The sequence below is a fragment of the Chrysochloris asiatica genome, unplaced genomic scaffold (assembly GCF_000296735.1).
Source record: "Chrysochloris asiatica unplaced genomic scaffold, ChrAsi1.0 scaffold00035, whole genome shotgun sequence".
Lineage (NCBI taxonomy): Eukaryota > Metazoa > Chordata > Mammalia > Afrosoricida > Chrysochloridae > Chrysochloris > Chrysochloris asiatica.
In genome coordinates, this window is record NW_006408553.1 from 15,785,673 (window position 1) to 15,802,422 (window position 16,750).

At 39.7% G+C, this 16,750-nt stretch overlaps 1 protein-coding gene across 1 annotated transcript in view; it reads right to left on the minus strand.

Annotated features, from left to right (window-relative positions):
- LOC102837799 (potassium channel subfamily U member 1-like) overlaps window positions 1-16,750 on the minus strand; it is a 285,478-nt gene that overhangs the window by 17,455 nt on the left and 251,273 nt on the right. The window contains 1 exon segment of the mRNA XM_006859999.1: window positions 12,279-12,418. Within this exon segment, the coding sequence (XP_006860061.1) occupies window positions 12,279-12,418 (140 nt within the window).

The following is a 16,750-nucleotide window of genomic DNA, read 5'->3' on the forward strand; positions in this document are numbered from 1 at the left end:
TGGAAAAAACAATTACAAACTTTATATGGAAAGGAAAGAGAACCAGGATAAGCAAAGTGCTGCTTAAGAAGAATAATAAGGTTGGAAACCTCTCACTCCCTGACTTTAAATTTTAATCTATGGCTGCAGTGGTCAAAAGATCCTGGTACTGATACAAATGAAAGCTATGTAGATCAATGGAACATAATGGAGAATCCAGAAGTTAACCCATCCACACAGTCAACTGATTTTTGACAAAGTACCTAAATATATCACATAGGGAGGTGATAGTCTCTTCAACAGATGGTGCTGGCAGAACCGGAAAGCAAAAGATTGAAACAAGTTCTTTATCTCATACCTCCTCATACAAAAACAAACTCAGCATGGATTAAAGACCTAAATGTGCATCACAAAATTATGAAGGCAATGAATGAAAAAATAGGGAGAAATGTGAGTGCTCTAATACAGGGAATACTCAGACTATCAAACATTTTGAAAATTACACAAACAACAGTAGACAAAATAGATGATTGCAACATATTAAAAATTAGAAACTTATGTGCACCAAAAGACTTCACCAGAAGGGTAAAATGGTACCCACAGAATGAGAAAAAATCTTTTGTAATGACACATCAGATAAGGGATTCATTTCTAAAATGTATAGGAAACTACAACACCTCTACAAGAAAAAACAAATAACACAATTAAAAAATGGGCACAGGACATGAACAGACACTTCACCAAGGAGGAGATCCAGGCGGCCAACACCATGAAGAAATGTTCGTGATCAATAACTATTAGAGAGACGCAAATCAAAACAACATTGAGATATCTTCTCACACCAGCGATAACAGCAAAGAGATCAATAAATGCTGGTGAGGATGTAGAGAGACTAGGATGCTCCTGCATTGCTGGTGGGACTGCAAAATGGTGCTTCCTCAGAAGGCTGTGAATAGAAATACCTTATGATCCAGCAATTCCTCTACTTGGTATGTACCAACAAGAAATACGAGCCATAACATGAACACCAGCATTCATTGCAATACTATTTACAATAACAAAAAGATGGAGACAGCCATAGTGTCCATCAACTGAAGAATGGAAAGCAAATTGTGGTACATACACACAATGGAATATTACGTTACCTTGAAGAATAACAAGAAGCTGAAAGCCACCACATAACATGGATGAACCTTGAGGACATTATGTTGAGTGAAATTAGTCAGTCAAAAAATGAGAAATACTGCATAGGAGCACTATTGTAAAAGATTAAGAAAAATATTCTTTGCTGGTTACCAGGATATGGGGGGTGGGGAGAGGGGAGGGAGGGGAAAGCGGAGCACAGAGTAGGGAATAAACACAGGATAGTTTGGGTGCTAGGGAGAGGGCAATACACAAGAAGGTGAAGGGAAATGGAAGAACAAGGTGGATGGGAAAACAATTAGGCAGGTTTGCATTGGCTAAGTGGGACAGAGGTAATGAATGATATATGCACAGCCTTGGAACAACAGGGCTCTGGGATACAGGGATTGAAACATGGTTGGAATGGGGAAAAGGGGGGAAATAATGTTAAGATGCTTGGCTGTCTTATGAATCTTGGTTTCCTTGGCATACAATTATAAAATAGACACCTGAGGGGTAGAGAAAGGAATAGCCAGGAATATTACCACTGAAAGCTTATAAATCTGTCTTCTGCCTATAATTGATTGGGATACCAAAATGGGGCTACAACATGCCCAATGAAGCAGGAGCCTCTGTGGAGCCTCTGCATTACATAAGACCATAGGTGGAATCCTGAGCCCCATCCAGAATCTTCTGAGGTGGGAAATTTCCACTTGAAAGGACAACCAGACCAGCCTGGAGTGGGCTAGAAGAACAGAAGATACTTCTTGAAAGAAAGACCGACAGGAAAAATACAAAACAATAATGGCAGTCAGACCGATTACTACAAGAATAAGCAAGTTGCCTGCCTAGGATAAATCAAGGCAAGTGTTCGGGTTCCCTCAGGGCAATCCCCCTTCCAAGTCTAAAGCTCAATGCGAATACATGAACAGACATGTACTCTGATTGGTGATCATGTTTGTCACTGATAAGGGGAAGTGAGGGAAAAACAGAAATGAAGCTGCGAACTAAGCCATACAATGTTCAATAGACTCCTGTGAACCTGGGTGCAGACCTGGTTGGCCAGCAATGTGGAAAGGCCTGGGGACTCTTAGGCCCAGAGTCAGTGACATAGCCACAGAGGACTAGAGTGGAGAGAAACATCCAGCTGATAAGAAGTGAGGGGAGATGCACAAGAACACCCACACTTGCAGATAAAATCCACTTGACCTGGCTTCAATGACTGGATGATCAGGGCTCAACTAGAAGAAGAAAGAAGAGGTTAAAAAAAAGAGTAATGTGATACAATTTGATGAACTTGACCTATACCTATGGATGCAGTAGCTCATAGGTATATGGTTATGTGGTGTGGAGTCAGTCCCGACTCATAGCGACCCTGTGCAGGGTTTCCGAGGCTGTAAATCTTTACGGAAGCAGAAAGCATGATCTTTCTCCCGCGGAACAGCTGGTAGTTTCGAACTGCTGACCTTGCAGTTTGCAGCCTGATTCGTAACCACTACGCTACCAGAGCTCATAAGAGGGAACAAATCTTTACAGGGTGGATCATTCCCACTCCCTCCATACACAGAGTAGACAGGGATGGACCACTTGGACATTGGCTACCCAAAATGGGGCCACTACAAAGGCAAGAAGGGACTGGCTTACAAGCTTTCAAGAGGGAGCCTAGATCCACAGGGCATGGAGGAAGGTAGAATCTTCAGTGAGTAGTATCCAATCTGTCTGGGCGGGGTTGATGAAAGGAGATGGGGATAGGTCTCTTGTGATACAATAGTAAATAACTGTTATCAGGACTGACTGTGAGGGTTGGAAATGTAAAGTTGTCTTAACCTGAATCCATCCAAACTTAGAAACTACCTGCATGTACAATGAAATGAAGTTAGTTAAAAGAATAAATGCATGAAAGGAGATGGGGATAGATTTCTTGTGGTACAATAGTGAATAATTGCTAACGGACTGACTGTGAGGGTTGGAAATGTAAAGGTAGACGTTTTGTAGCAAAAGGAGGGGAGTGATTGAATTTGCAGTTCAGGAGCAGAGGTCCCCGGGATCATCAAGGGAGAAGAGTAGAGTGCAGGGCCCTACCCAGAGAAACAGTGACACCAGAGATGGAGGCAGAGATAATGACATTGAGAGATGGAGCAGCTGGGGACTCTAGACCTAGAGAGGGAGAGGATCTGTGTGTTGATGACTAGTGAGGGCGGGGGTAGGCTTGGAGGGTATACCCTTTGGTTGGTTGATGATGCATGGAGGGGACTGTAACCATGGCAATGAAACGACATGCAGTAGGATGAATGTAAAGCTAATGTTCTCCCATGTAAACTATCACATAAATCACAATAAAACATTAAAAAAAAAAAAAGTTCAGATTCATTATCACAACATTTGAGGGCTTGCTGATCTAACCCCAGCTCTCTTTCCAGGCTTTTTCTCCTCCATGAACTTTTCACTCCAGTACACACTGGTCTGCTGGAAGCTGTTCCATGCCTTTGCTTTTGTGCATCTGGTTTGCCTCTCATCAGCTTGATGAACTCTTTCTTGGACTTCTCAAAGAAGTTTTCCTTTTTTTGTGAGCTCATGCCTTCTTCTGACTTTTATTCTATTTCATTCTTCTGTATTTTACAGCTAATGGTAGGTATCACAGTTGAATTTGAATCTTGGAGTGTCACTTCTTAGCTGAAAGCCTTTGAGCAATTCTTGTATTCTTTCTCAGTAACATTTTTATGATCTTAAAGCTGACATAATAATCTCCACATTCTGGCATTGCTTTCAAGATTGAATGAAATATATAACACACATTACTAGATTCTATTTCCTTTATTATTGACTGTTGTGTATCTGGATCACTGGAGATGAGTTTAATGAATGTTTTAAGTTTCTGGGATCCCAAATCTACTGGATCAGATTTTATGGACAGGAGTGGGTGTTATAATTTTTAAAAGCACCCTATGTGGTTATGATGCTGGTGGTCCTCACATGACATTCTGAGTGTCATTTATGGGATCCTTCATACAATGTACTTTGTTACTTACAATGTACAGTCCCAATCATGCTTTGAATAAAGCAGATGTTTAAAAATGTTAAGAATATTGACTGCAGTGAAGAGATGATTTTAAGCAAATAAATAATTCTGGTACGATGTAGAGGACTCTGGGACAAGTTGGTCTGAGAAATAATATAATTTATAAGAAATCAGAGCAAATAAAATAATTTTTACAATGTTTTCCAAGCTGAAAGTTTATTTCAAATGCCTCCTCCATCCTAATCCCGTAACTGAAAGCATTTAATGAATGATGTCCCCCTTGTTATCTCTTTTCTTTGTACTGCCCCATCGCCTCCCAGTAGGGTGATTATGAAATCAGCACCCTGAAACCCAGGAAAGAATAGAGGCTATAAATCTAGTTTGACCCTCAATCCATTTAGGAACATGTGGTAATATTGTAGAGTGATCAAATATAATGCTTGGAATAATTCCCCACTGATTAAAGAAATGGCATACATTCCATGGATATCCTGGTGTTGATAGTTCTGGGGAAACATGTGCTTCACATATTTAACTGAGAGAGATTTAACGCTACAATATCTCGTTTCTTTAGTTTTGACATCAAAAGCATTATAAGTCTATATTTGGGGAAATATGGGATTTACATGTTGCTTTGTGGGTTCATCTCCTCTTATTAATATTATTACTATTACTCAGGGCTCTGTGATATGGTATTGGCCTTGTTTGTCTGTCTGACATTCTTCCTTTTTCTCTGCTTTCTTCCTCCCTTTCAAATGTGGACAATGTTTCTAATACAATCATATCTACTAGAATTAGGATTGGTAGAAATATTGTAGCCCTTAGCTATAACAATGCTTGAGGTCTGTCTCATGACCTGAAATATTATTACCTAGTAGTATAGATACTAAAACCCTGGTTGTTTGTTGCTTTTTATTCTAAGAACATCAAAAGGTCTTAAAACAAAACATTCTTTGAATGATACGTCTAATTCAGAATGAGGCTGTAAGGTAAGAAAACTGCAATGAACCACCTAAGTAACTTGAGAATAACATGTAACTTTTGTGGATTTCACTCTTCTCAAAAGCAAAGGAAAATGGCTATATTGGATACAATCTGCACTCTTGCTTAGGTGTGGAGCTCAGTTATTTTAAAGCTATATGTGAGTCCTGCTTATGGATCAGAATTCCTCTCCATGTTTTAATTTTTATAGCATTGACCAAAAAGAAGATTAAAATTGGATATGAACTATACCAGACAGGCATGCTTCTCCAACTGGGGCAAGAGTTTACAGTGGAATATCAGAGGATACTTGAAACCACGGAGTCCCTGGGTGGCACAAACAGTTAAGTGTTCAACTATAAGTCAGAAAGTATGGCAGTTTGAGCATACCCAGAAGCACCTCAGAAGAAGGCCCAAAGATCTGTTTCTGAAAGGTCACAACCTTGAAAATCTTACAAAACAGTTTTACTCTGTATATATATAATATATATAGCATCAGTATGAGTCAGAATCAATTCGACAGCAGCTAATAACTATGTCCTGGTGTGGCACTGTGGGTTAATGCAAAGCTGTTTGAATTGCAAGGTCAGCAGTTCAAGTTCACCAGCTGTTCCTCGGAAACCCTATACAGGGTTGCTATGGGTCAGAACCGACTCCATGGCACTTAACAATAACAAATAACTATGTGATGAGTCCTGGTGTGGCACTGTAGGTTAATGTGCTGGACTGAAAACTCAGTTTGAACCACAAGGTCAGTGGTTCAAGCTTGCCAGTTGCTCCTTGGAAACTGTATAGACAGGGTCTCTATGAGTCAGAAATAACTCGACGGCACTTAACAACAACAACTATGTGAATTCATAAAGTCCCTGTCATTGAGCTGATTATGACTCATAAAACCATAAAACTATATATGGTTTTAGAGACTAAATCTTTACAGGAGCCCATAGCCTCATTGTCTTTCTCTGGTGAATTGGCTGGTGGGTTTGAACTGCCTACTTTGTGGTTAGCAGTCAATGCCTAGCCCACAGAAACACCAGAACTCCTTACTTGAGGCCATAGTGAAAATATATCAAGAGATTTGTAGTGAAAATTCATTATTTTATGTTAGAAAAACATACTAAAGGTATATTAGAGGATAGAATGAAAAATTTGCATGAAAATTGAAAACAAAACGTCAGTATTTCTAAGCAGTGACAAGCTTGCAGTGGGTCACTGCAGGTTTGTCTGCCTCTTTTGGATTTGCACATTTATGAAGACACTTTGGAGAAGAAGCTGAAGAAGTACACTTGAAAAGGAAGGAGGTTTCTGAGTACACAAAAGAAGGAAGCAGGTCCTTAAATATTAGGTTGGAAATATAGTCTACCAAGATTAAATTTAAAACTGAAGTTCTCCTCTCGATTCAGAAAGTGCTGATGCATTATGTTAGCTCCCCTTTTATTCTGAGGGAGTCTGTTCTGAATGCATCTGTTTTTAGCCTTGCCCTTCTGTGTAGTATGGGCATCAGGGAAACAAACATTTTGATTCTAATTATAACTTCTGAGTGTGCCAGGGAAAAACTAAACTAGTGAGCAATGAGAAACAGATCCCTTGGTGTATTAAGCTGGACAGCAGTTTGGAGGAGCCAAATCTGGAGGCTGCCCTCTGGGAAGGGAAATAGCAGGACAAAAGGAACATGCAAATGTGCAAAATACTGACTCCTGCCTCAAGCACAGCATACCTGACTGGAAAACGGAAATCTATCTCAGAATAGAGAACAAGGATTTTATCTCCTTTTTTTTTTTTATTGCTCTCCATTTGTCATGTTTTTTAACTTCTAGAGCTGTGATTTTAAAAAACTTCTTGCAACCAAACTCTATCTTCAAGTCACATTTTACCCAGGAACCTCATTTATGATACAGATAAGAGTACAGCTGTTCTCACTGAGGGTAGAGAAGTTCATGTTGGAACAGAATGAAATAGGGTGGACATGTTCTTGTTTCCTCCTCTCTGCCCATACCTCACACCCACAAGCTTTCTTAAAATTAGGATTCCTGTTAGCAAAACTTGATATTCACTGCTTTGAAAATATACTAGTGATCCTAGAAATAGATTTCTGAAAGAGCAATGACTAAGGTAAGGAATTAGAAAAACATCTGGAATTAGAATAACAGAGATCTGAAAACTGACTTAACATTTATGAGTGCTGTGACCTTGGCCATATTATTTAACCCTCAGTTATTTCATCTGTAAAATGAGACTCATGATAGTTTTCTTGATGTGGTACTGTGAGCTAAGCACGGGACTTCTAACCACAGGTCAGCTGTTCAAACCCACTATCTACTCCTCAGAAATCCTATATAGGGTTTCTATAAGTCAGAACTGACTTGGCAGCATTGTTTAGTGCTTTCAAGTCAGTTTGACTTATAGAGACAATGATGGAATCCTGGTGTGATGCTGTAAGATAAGCATGGGAATGCTGACCAAAAGGTTGGAGGTTCAAATCCACCAGATGCTCCTTGGAAACATAATACTGGGTCTCTATGAGTCAGAAGTGACTTGATGGTACTTAACAAATTGGGTTAATATAGAATTAAGCATAATTATATAAATAACGAATTTAGCAATGTTCTTAGCACCAAGTAAGTAATTGTTCCTATTACAGCTATTGCTATTAATACTAACATGATCTTACATCAAATTTTAGCGTCTTGGTATAGCACTATAGAATATGCACAGAACCGCAGGGCTGACTTGAATCATTATGCCGGCAGTGGTTCAAGCCCACAAGTTGCTCCTCAGAAACCCTAATGAATCGAAACTGACTTGACAATGTTTAACAACAACATACCAAATCTTATCAGAAGCAGTTGTCTCAGTGTCTCTGTCAGGAAAGACTCACAAGTATGGTCTTTAAAAGAACAGCTGTGGCCATTAGTGATGTCTGCCACAGGGAATTGTTAGAGAGAATTATAACTGTGGGGCCTATAACTGCCACCCCAACTTTAAGGGCAGATCAAAACTTTTCCCTTCCTCACACCTTTCTCAGCAATTAGATGTTTCTGTAAGCATGAAAAATAAAATGGAGTGCACAAGACCATGTTCTAGAGCCATCACAGTGACCAAAATATTTTCAATAGAAGAAAATAAACAGTATCTTCCTTTCTTAGGCTATTGTTTTTAATTTCATGTGACTGGGTCATAAGATCAGGAGGCCAGTCAAGATCAACTGGCATCTGGAGGAGAGGAGACAATGGAACTGAAGGCTGAAGCCTTGGGCAAGAAGAGCATGTTTTTACTTTGTAACTAGTATGGTGGTGGTATTGGTGGTTATGTGCTATGGAGTCATTTAGACTGATAGCAACCCTGTATAGGATTTCCAAAGAGCAGCTGGTGAGCTGCTTTGCAGTCTAGCATATTAACCCACAGTGCCACACCAGAACTCCAATGGGTATGGTAGGAAAGTCAAATAGAGCCAATCCCACCAGGCCAGGCCTAAAGGAAAACATGAGTAGGCAACATTCACTAGTTATTGTCAATAATCTAGTTTAATATCCAAACAATGAATAAGGATGACTGTAGAAGAATTGATGCATGTGAGTTATGGTGTTGGATTAGAATATTGAAAGAACCGTAGACTGCCAGAACAAACAACAAATATCTCTTGGGAGAAGTACAGCCACAATGTTCCTTAGGAACAAGAGTATTGAGACTTTGCCTCTCAAAATTTGGACATGTTGTTAGGTACTAGTCTCTGGAAAAGGACATCACATTTGAAAAAGTAGAAAGGTCAGTGAAAAAAGAGGAAGACCCTCAACAGGATAGACTGATGTAATGACAGAAACAATGGACTCAAACATAGTAACAATTGTGATTGGGCAATGTTTCATTTTGTTGTGCAGGGGTTTGCTATGAGTCAGAACTAACTCGATGGCACCTAACATCAACAACACTTTAATGTCCTAGGATGGTACAAATGTTTTGCACTGAGGTGCTATTTTAAAAATTTGGCATTTTAAATCCACCTAGCAATGCTGTGGAAGAAAGACCTGGCAATTATTTCCATAAAGATTGTAGCCAAGAAAATTCTATGTGCCGTTTTACTCTGAAACACTGATCACCATGAGTCAGGACAGAGACTTGATATAAACAGATTTTATTTTTAATTGAGTTTTTTCAATGGCCAGAGTAAACATCAGGATTTTGAGTTGATGTATTAAAGTGTGTTCACTTTTCCCAGGCCATATGTGAGGAGGCTTCAAAAAGTTCATGGAATAATTTCATTCTCTTTTAATTCCGTTTATCCATGAACTTTAAAAACAACAACTGTGAATTGAGTGACGGTTTCCTGAGCAGACCATCAATTTTACATTCAACACATCACATACTTCATTTTATCCCAATGACTGTACTGTCCTCAGTATAATGTTACTTATCCACTTCCTCTTTATTTTTAGTGATTCCATTCTTTCTTTCCTAGGCCTTTCTGAATTTTGTCCTTAGGAAAATGCTGTCCTTTTAATCTCTGATGGCTGACAAAAGTAGAGTTCTGGAGTGGCAATCCTTATTCTAGATTTAGTTGACCAAGTGTCAGGCTTAACATAAGCACTTACCAGGAATCCTTAAAGGTAAGCTGAAAGTCCAATGTGGCTGTGACCTACTATGACAACCTCATATATCAGGCCATAGCTTGTAGTTGTTTCTTTTTCCCACAGACTTGACTATGGGGTCTCAAAACATAGCTCTGAGATTTTACCAAGTTCATTTATTTATCAACATATCTGGTGTTGAGTGATTCAGTGAAACCCATTGATGTAAAATCTGTTGACAGCTTATGGGGTCCCTGTAAGGCACAGTTAAGCACTTAACTACCAGCTGGAAGGTTGTAGATTTGAACCCACCCAAAGGCACTTCAGAAGACAGGTCTAGTCATCTGTTTTGAAAGGTCACAGCCTTGAAAACTCTAGGAACAGTTCTACTCTGCACACAAGGTGACACCATAAATCAGAACAGACTCAACAACAGCCAGCCACTATAATAAGCCTGGGAACAAGTGGTGCTCTTCAATGGTGACCAAAGGTTACACCCCTCTGCTAGTGAAGAGTGGGCACAGGGACTGTCCCTGGCTTAAGACTGTTTACCAAGCTTGTGTGTCTTATGCTGGTTCATATTATTCATTAATTTGTTTTCATTTCTATTCTTCCAATCCTTCTTGCCCATCCTGTCCTTGTAGCAAAATCTAAATAAAATCTCTGTGATTTTGTTCTTGTCTGTATTGGCCAGTGGAATTAGATTAAGGCTCTAGTTTAATTTGAACCTCAAAGTTGTCTGCCATCTAAGAATCTCTGAGGTGAACTAACACCTTACAAATATATCCTGCAGATAGGTCAAGTGTGTCTAACTTTACCTTCTGCCTGACACTGCACTCGTTACTTACAGGCAAATTAATTCACAGAAAGTGATAAAATACTTTCCTGACAGAGCCACCTTCCCAGAAAAGTAACCTGACTTGACTCCCTTTGGTGCATCTCTGCTGACAGTCAAGGTTGAATTCCATTAACCAACTCATTAGGCAACTTATAGTCTGCCTCTTGTTTACGGTTAGACTCTCATTGAAGTCATGTTATCTCACTGAGAACTCAACGGGATTTACAAGTACTCAACCATGGCTTATAGAGCCAGAGGCCAAGGCAACATAATTCCCTCAGTACTAAATGTGTCCGATGCCTAAGAGGGATTTATGTTTCCCAGTCACATACTCTCAAAAGTGTAAATTGGGCATTTGAGATACTCATCTAACTCTATATGAGTTCCAGAAAGCAACAAGTTTATCAGAGTCTGCTGAGTAGTATGCCTATAAGCATCTGAATATTGATGCCCTACCATTTTGTAATCCATTCCTTAGAATATTTGTGTGAGGAGTCTGTGAGGTAGTACATTACATGGATGTCTCTTGGAAGTTCTCTTGCAGTACTTCACAGATGTTGTGAGTGGAAATCATATTCAAATCTCCTGAACACACCAGGTGCACTCTCACTTCACTTTCATTGCCTTTTTCTCCTGTACCTATAGTGCTTTTCCCCCAGAGATCTAAATGTTCACTCCCTGGAAGAACTTTATTCAGATAGCACCTTGCCAGTGTTGCCTTCAATGGCATAGAATTCCTTCCCTGAATTACTTCCCAAATCTCTTGTCACTGCATCTCCTTAAGCTTTCTCTGACATACCCTCCATGTTACTTATGTATTTATCCTGGTTATTGACAATCTTCTCCACTAGAATAAGCCCTGTTTCATCACCATAGTGTTCCCAGCACTTAGGACAGTGTCCAACATAGAGCTGGTTCAATCAGTATTTGTTCACTGAATCAATTCTATGAGAGTCTTCAAAAGTTGATGGACAAAACGAATCCATTATTTTTATCCCATTTTCCCACTAAGTTTTTAAAGCCCTCTAGTATTTATGTTGTTGTTGTTAAGTGCCATGGAGTTGGCTCCAATGCATAGGGACCCTCTATCGTGTTTCTGAGGAATGACTGGTACATTTAAACCACTGACCTTGCGAATGACTTTGCGATCCAGTGCTTATCCTACAGTGTCACATGTATTTATGGGAGTCTGATGATCTTTGTAAGGTATCTGTTTAGCAGCAAAAGAAGTGTTGAAAACCAAAGAGCAACAATGGAGCCAAAAGAGGCTTGGGATACATAGGGATAGTTGACTAAACTCTGAGCAAAACTCAAACTACCAACAGGCAAAAAAAGCTTTTTTCCCTTGAAACCTCTGTGTCTTTTGTGACCGATTTCTGACAGCGTGGCTGGGAAGATTTTATAGGGAATAGAGAGCAGCAACTCCTAAGCTGTGTCATCATGGTGGCCAGGTGTGTCAAGTTGGGCTTGAAGCAAAAGGTTGGTATGGTACTCTGCTACTTACACATTCCTCCTGAGATAAGTAAGCTATTTCAATTCCAAGGGCTGTCGAGATTTAATTCCAAAAAGGTGAAACATTTTCTTCCCTCACCAAGTAGTTGTGAGATAATATTAAAATAATAATAATAATGTATTTGAATGACTTTTTAAAAAATATCACCAACAACAAAACAGAAAACCTGAAATTGTGAGACACTTTCTACTTCTCCAGCCATATCCAATCCACTCACCCCTCTTATCAGTCAGTGGGGATCTGTAATTCAACTGTACTCACTGTGGCCAGAAGGGAGTCCAAAAAGCTGCCTGAAAAGACGGCTCCTGTAGCAAAAGAAGTGCTAAGATGCAGGTTTGTTCCAGGAAGGTTTCCTTTTAATCCACCAAGCTGTTCAATAAAGTGGACATTGGAAGGATTTTCTGCAAGGCAAAAGAAGGGAAAAGAATGTAGGAACTGCTCTTGCAAACGAAACTAAGAAAGACCACTTGATCAAAGGAGTTGAAGCCTACTTTGGTGTCTCTCTGCAGTATCCCTACTGCAGCACAATTTTTTTCTTTCTAAAAGACATGTGTCCCTCATGGATACCCATCATCATCAAAGGATATTCTTTTACCTCAGACTGTTTCTCCAGGGGAGTTCTAGATATATATGTGATTAGAAATAATTATTATATATAAATATGTATGGACATAGGATCAGCACAGTTATAGTAGTTACTATACTATCCTATGGGTAAGAGACTCAAAGTTGCAATGAATAAGCACTCAATTGCAAACAGAAATGTTAGCAGTTGGAACACACTCAGCAGCTTTGCAGGAGAAAGGCCTCAAAATCTCCTCCTAAAAAGTTCCATAGAAAACCACAGATGACGGTTGTATTTTGTCACATAGGGTCTCTTTGTGTAAACACTGACTAGATGGCACCTAACAACATGCTATGGGTGACGTGATATTTTCTTGAGTTTCTAAAGCTATCTGGTTCCAGAGTGAGTTAAGTATGCGTGTATATCCATCACCTATTATAATATAAATTTTGACTCACCAGATCAAAGGTGAGATCTGAAAGTCTACATTTCCAACAAGCTCCTGGAAGCTTCTAAGTCATGGACAACACTTCAAGGGTTTAGAAACCACTTGTTTTTAAGTGCCATTGAGTCAGTTCTGACTCATAGAGACCATGTATAGGGTTTCCAAGGAGCAGCTGGTAAGCCTGAACTGTTGATCTTGCAGTTTAAACCAACCTTGCAGTCCAGTGCATTAACCCTAGCCCCACACCAGGATTCCAGAAACCAGTACTGTAGTGATTAAATTACCTATTAGTATATCTATTTTGGCCCAAGGATATAACTCAGATGTCTGTGGAATTCCTTGGAGGTCAGTACAGCAATTTTTTGCTAGAAATGCAATCATGGCACTTCCTGCCTTTGTTCTAGATACTATAACTTCAAAGATGTGTATAGAGAGAACAGCATTGCAAGGCACTGATAATGTTTCACACCAGAGCAATAGGCATGCAAACTTACGGCCCATCATAAAAGGTCCTGGTTATCTAAGCTTAGTGTTCCTCTTGTATAAAACTGTCCACTCTAGGTGCAGGTTTCACTTGATGCTTTTCACATCGCTATGTGGGAACTGGGTCCAGGAAACCAACACAAAAATGATGCCACTTTGGCTGTTGTTGTTGCTGTGAGTAATAAACTCCCTTTTATCTATGACCTGGCGGTCTTGTGATCTTTGCCAAGGGAATGTGGCAAGTTAAATTGTGAGTTTGCCAGTAGGATGACATTTCACATACTTCCTGGGTCTTGAAGTTATATTGTGTTGTTGTTGTGTGCCGTCGAGTCGATTCCGACCCATAGCAACCCTGTACAGGGTTTCCGAGAGTGTAAATCTTTACGGGAGTAGAAAGCCTCATCTTTCTCCTGCGGAGCGGCTGGTAGTTTCAAACCACTGACTTTAAGGTTCGCAGCCCGATTTGTAACCACTACGCTACCAGAGCTCCTTATATTGTAGGTTCATACAAATCAACAAAACACACGATTTACAATGTATTCCTTACTAAACTTGGCTGATTCCTAATTCCTTAAATCATTCCTTAACTCAATTTGGGAGAAATGGCATACAGGTGGGATTTTCTTCCAAGAAAAGTTACATTTTTATAAAATCCATATGTCCTAATGCTGTTGTTAGGTGCCATCGAGTCAGTACCAACTTATAGTGACCCTATGCACTGCCCAGTCCTGGGCCAACCTCACTATTATTGCCACACTTGAGCCCATTGATGCTGCCATTTTGCCAATCCATCTCACTGGGGGGTCTTCCTCTTTTTCTCTGACCCTCCACCTTAACAAACATGATATCCTTATTCTCCAGCGACTGTTCTCTACGGACAATGTGTCCAAAGTATGAGAGACGAAGCTTAGCCATCTTGGCCTCCAAGGAGCACTCTAGCTGCACTTCTTCCAAAACAGATCTATTGGTTCTTTTGGCAGTCCATATTCTCCTCCAACACCATAACACAAAAACATCAATTATTCTAAAGTCTTCCTTATTCACTGCTAGCTTTTGCATGCATTAGCAAAAATATTATACTTAAGCCAAAGTCAAAAATATTATACTGAAATGTGCAAATTTCTTGAGTAGAAAAGGCAAAAGGAAAGAACATAATCAACATTTCTCAAGATGAGGGAACTGAAGAAACAATCCAAACCTCAACTTGCAATACTGAAGGATTCTATGGGGAAAATATTGAATGATGCAGAAAGCATCAAAGAAGACGGAAGGAATACACAGAGTAACTATGCCAAAACGAAATGATTGTTGTTTAACCATGTCAAGACGTAGCATATGATCAGGAGACAATGACACAGAAGGAGGAAGTTGTCCAAGGTGAACTGAGGCATTAGCAAAGAGCAAGGCTCTGGCTGTTTATGGAACACAAATTGAAATATTCTACCAAACTGAAGCAGCACTGGAAGTTCTCACTTATCTATGCTAAGATAGTTGGAAGACAGCTATCTGGCCAACTGATTGGAAGATATCCATATTTGTGGCTATTCCAAAGGGAGGTGCCCAACAGAATGCAGAAATCATTGGACAATAGCATTGGTATCTCAAGGAAGTCAGAATTTCTAAAGATAATTTAAAAATGGCTGCAACAGTACATTGAGAAGGAACTGCTGGAAGTTCAAATTGGATACAGAGAATGACATGGAGCAAGATATATCATTGCTGATGTCAGATGGGTCTTGACTGAAAGCAGAGAATACCAAAAAGATGCTTACCTGTGCTTTATTGACAATGCAAAGGCATTTTGCTGTGTGGCTCATGATAAGCTGTGGATGTCATTGAGGGCATGAGTATTGCAGAACACTTAATTGTGCTCATGAGAAATCTGTACATAGACCAAAAGACAGTTGTTCAAACAGAACAAGGGAACACTAAATGGTTTAACATTAAGTAAAGTGTGACAGACTTGTATACTTTCACGATGCTTATTCAATCTGTATATTGAGCAAGTAATCCAAGGAGCTGGATTATATGAAGAAGAATGTGGCAGGCATGAGGATTGGAGGAAGACTTATTAGCAACTTTCGATATGCAGATGATACAACCTTGCTTGTTGAAAGTGAAGAGGACTTAACATTCTTACTGTTGAAGAACAAAACCACATCCTTTGACATGGGTTGTACCCTAATATAAAGAAAACAAAAATACTCACCACTGAACCAATAAGTAACACTAAGGTAAACAGAGAAAATATTAAAGTTGTCAAAGACTTCTAGCTTTAATCAACCATCAACAGTCATGGAAGCAGCAGTCAAAAAAAATCAAATGATGTATTGCATTAGGCAAATCTACTGCACAAGACCTTTATAAAGTGCTCAGGAGCAAAGATGTCAGTGTGACGACTAAGTTGTGCCTTACCCAAGCCATGGTATTCTCAGTAACCTCATATGCCTGTGAAAGTTGAACAATTTATAAAGAAGACTGTAGAATAATTGATACATTTGATTTATGGTTTTGAAGGAGAGTATCAAAAGTGTCATGGACTACTGAAATAACTAACAAATCTATGTTGGAAGAGGTACAGCCAGAATGCTCCTTAGAAGCCAGTCTTCATTTCTCATATTTCCAACATATTATATCAGGAGGGACCAGTGTCTGGAGAAGTACATCATGCTTGGTAAAGTGGAGGGTCAGAAAAACAGAGGAAAATCCCCAGTGAGATGAATTGTCACAGTAGCAGCAACAATTGACCAAGTGTAGCAATGATTGTGAGGTTAACAGAGGACCAGACTGCATTTCTTTCTGTTGTGCATAAGAGCACTCTGAGTAGGTACTGACTGTTGTTGTTAGGGGCCATTGAGTCGCTACTGACTCATAGCGACACACTCACAGCAGAACGAAACACTGCCCGATCTTGGGCCAACCTCACTACTTTTGTCACCCTTGAGCCCATCAATGCTGCCCCTTGGCCAATCCATCTAGCTGGGGGTATTCCTCTTTTTCTTGGAAACCTTCACCTTCCCAAACATGATATCCTTCTCCAGCAACTGGTCCCTCCTGACAATATGCCCGAAATATGAGAGACGACGTATGGCTATCCTGGCCTCCAAGGAGCACTATGGCTGCACTTCTTCCAAAACAGATCTGTTGGTTCTTTTGGCAGCCCAAGGCATTGTAAATATTCTCCTCCAGCACCATAACTCAAAAGCATCAATTTTTCTACAGTCTTCCTTACTCACTTTC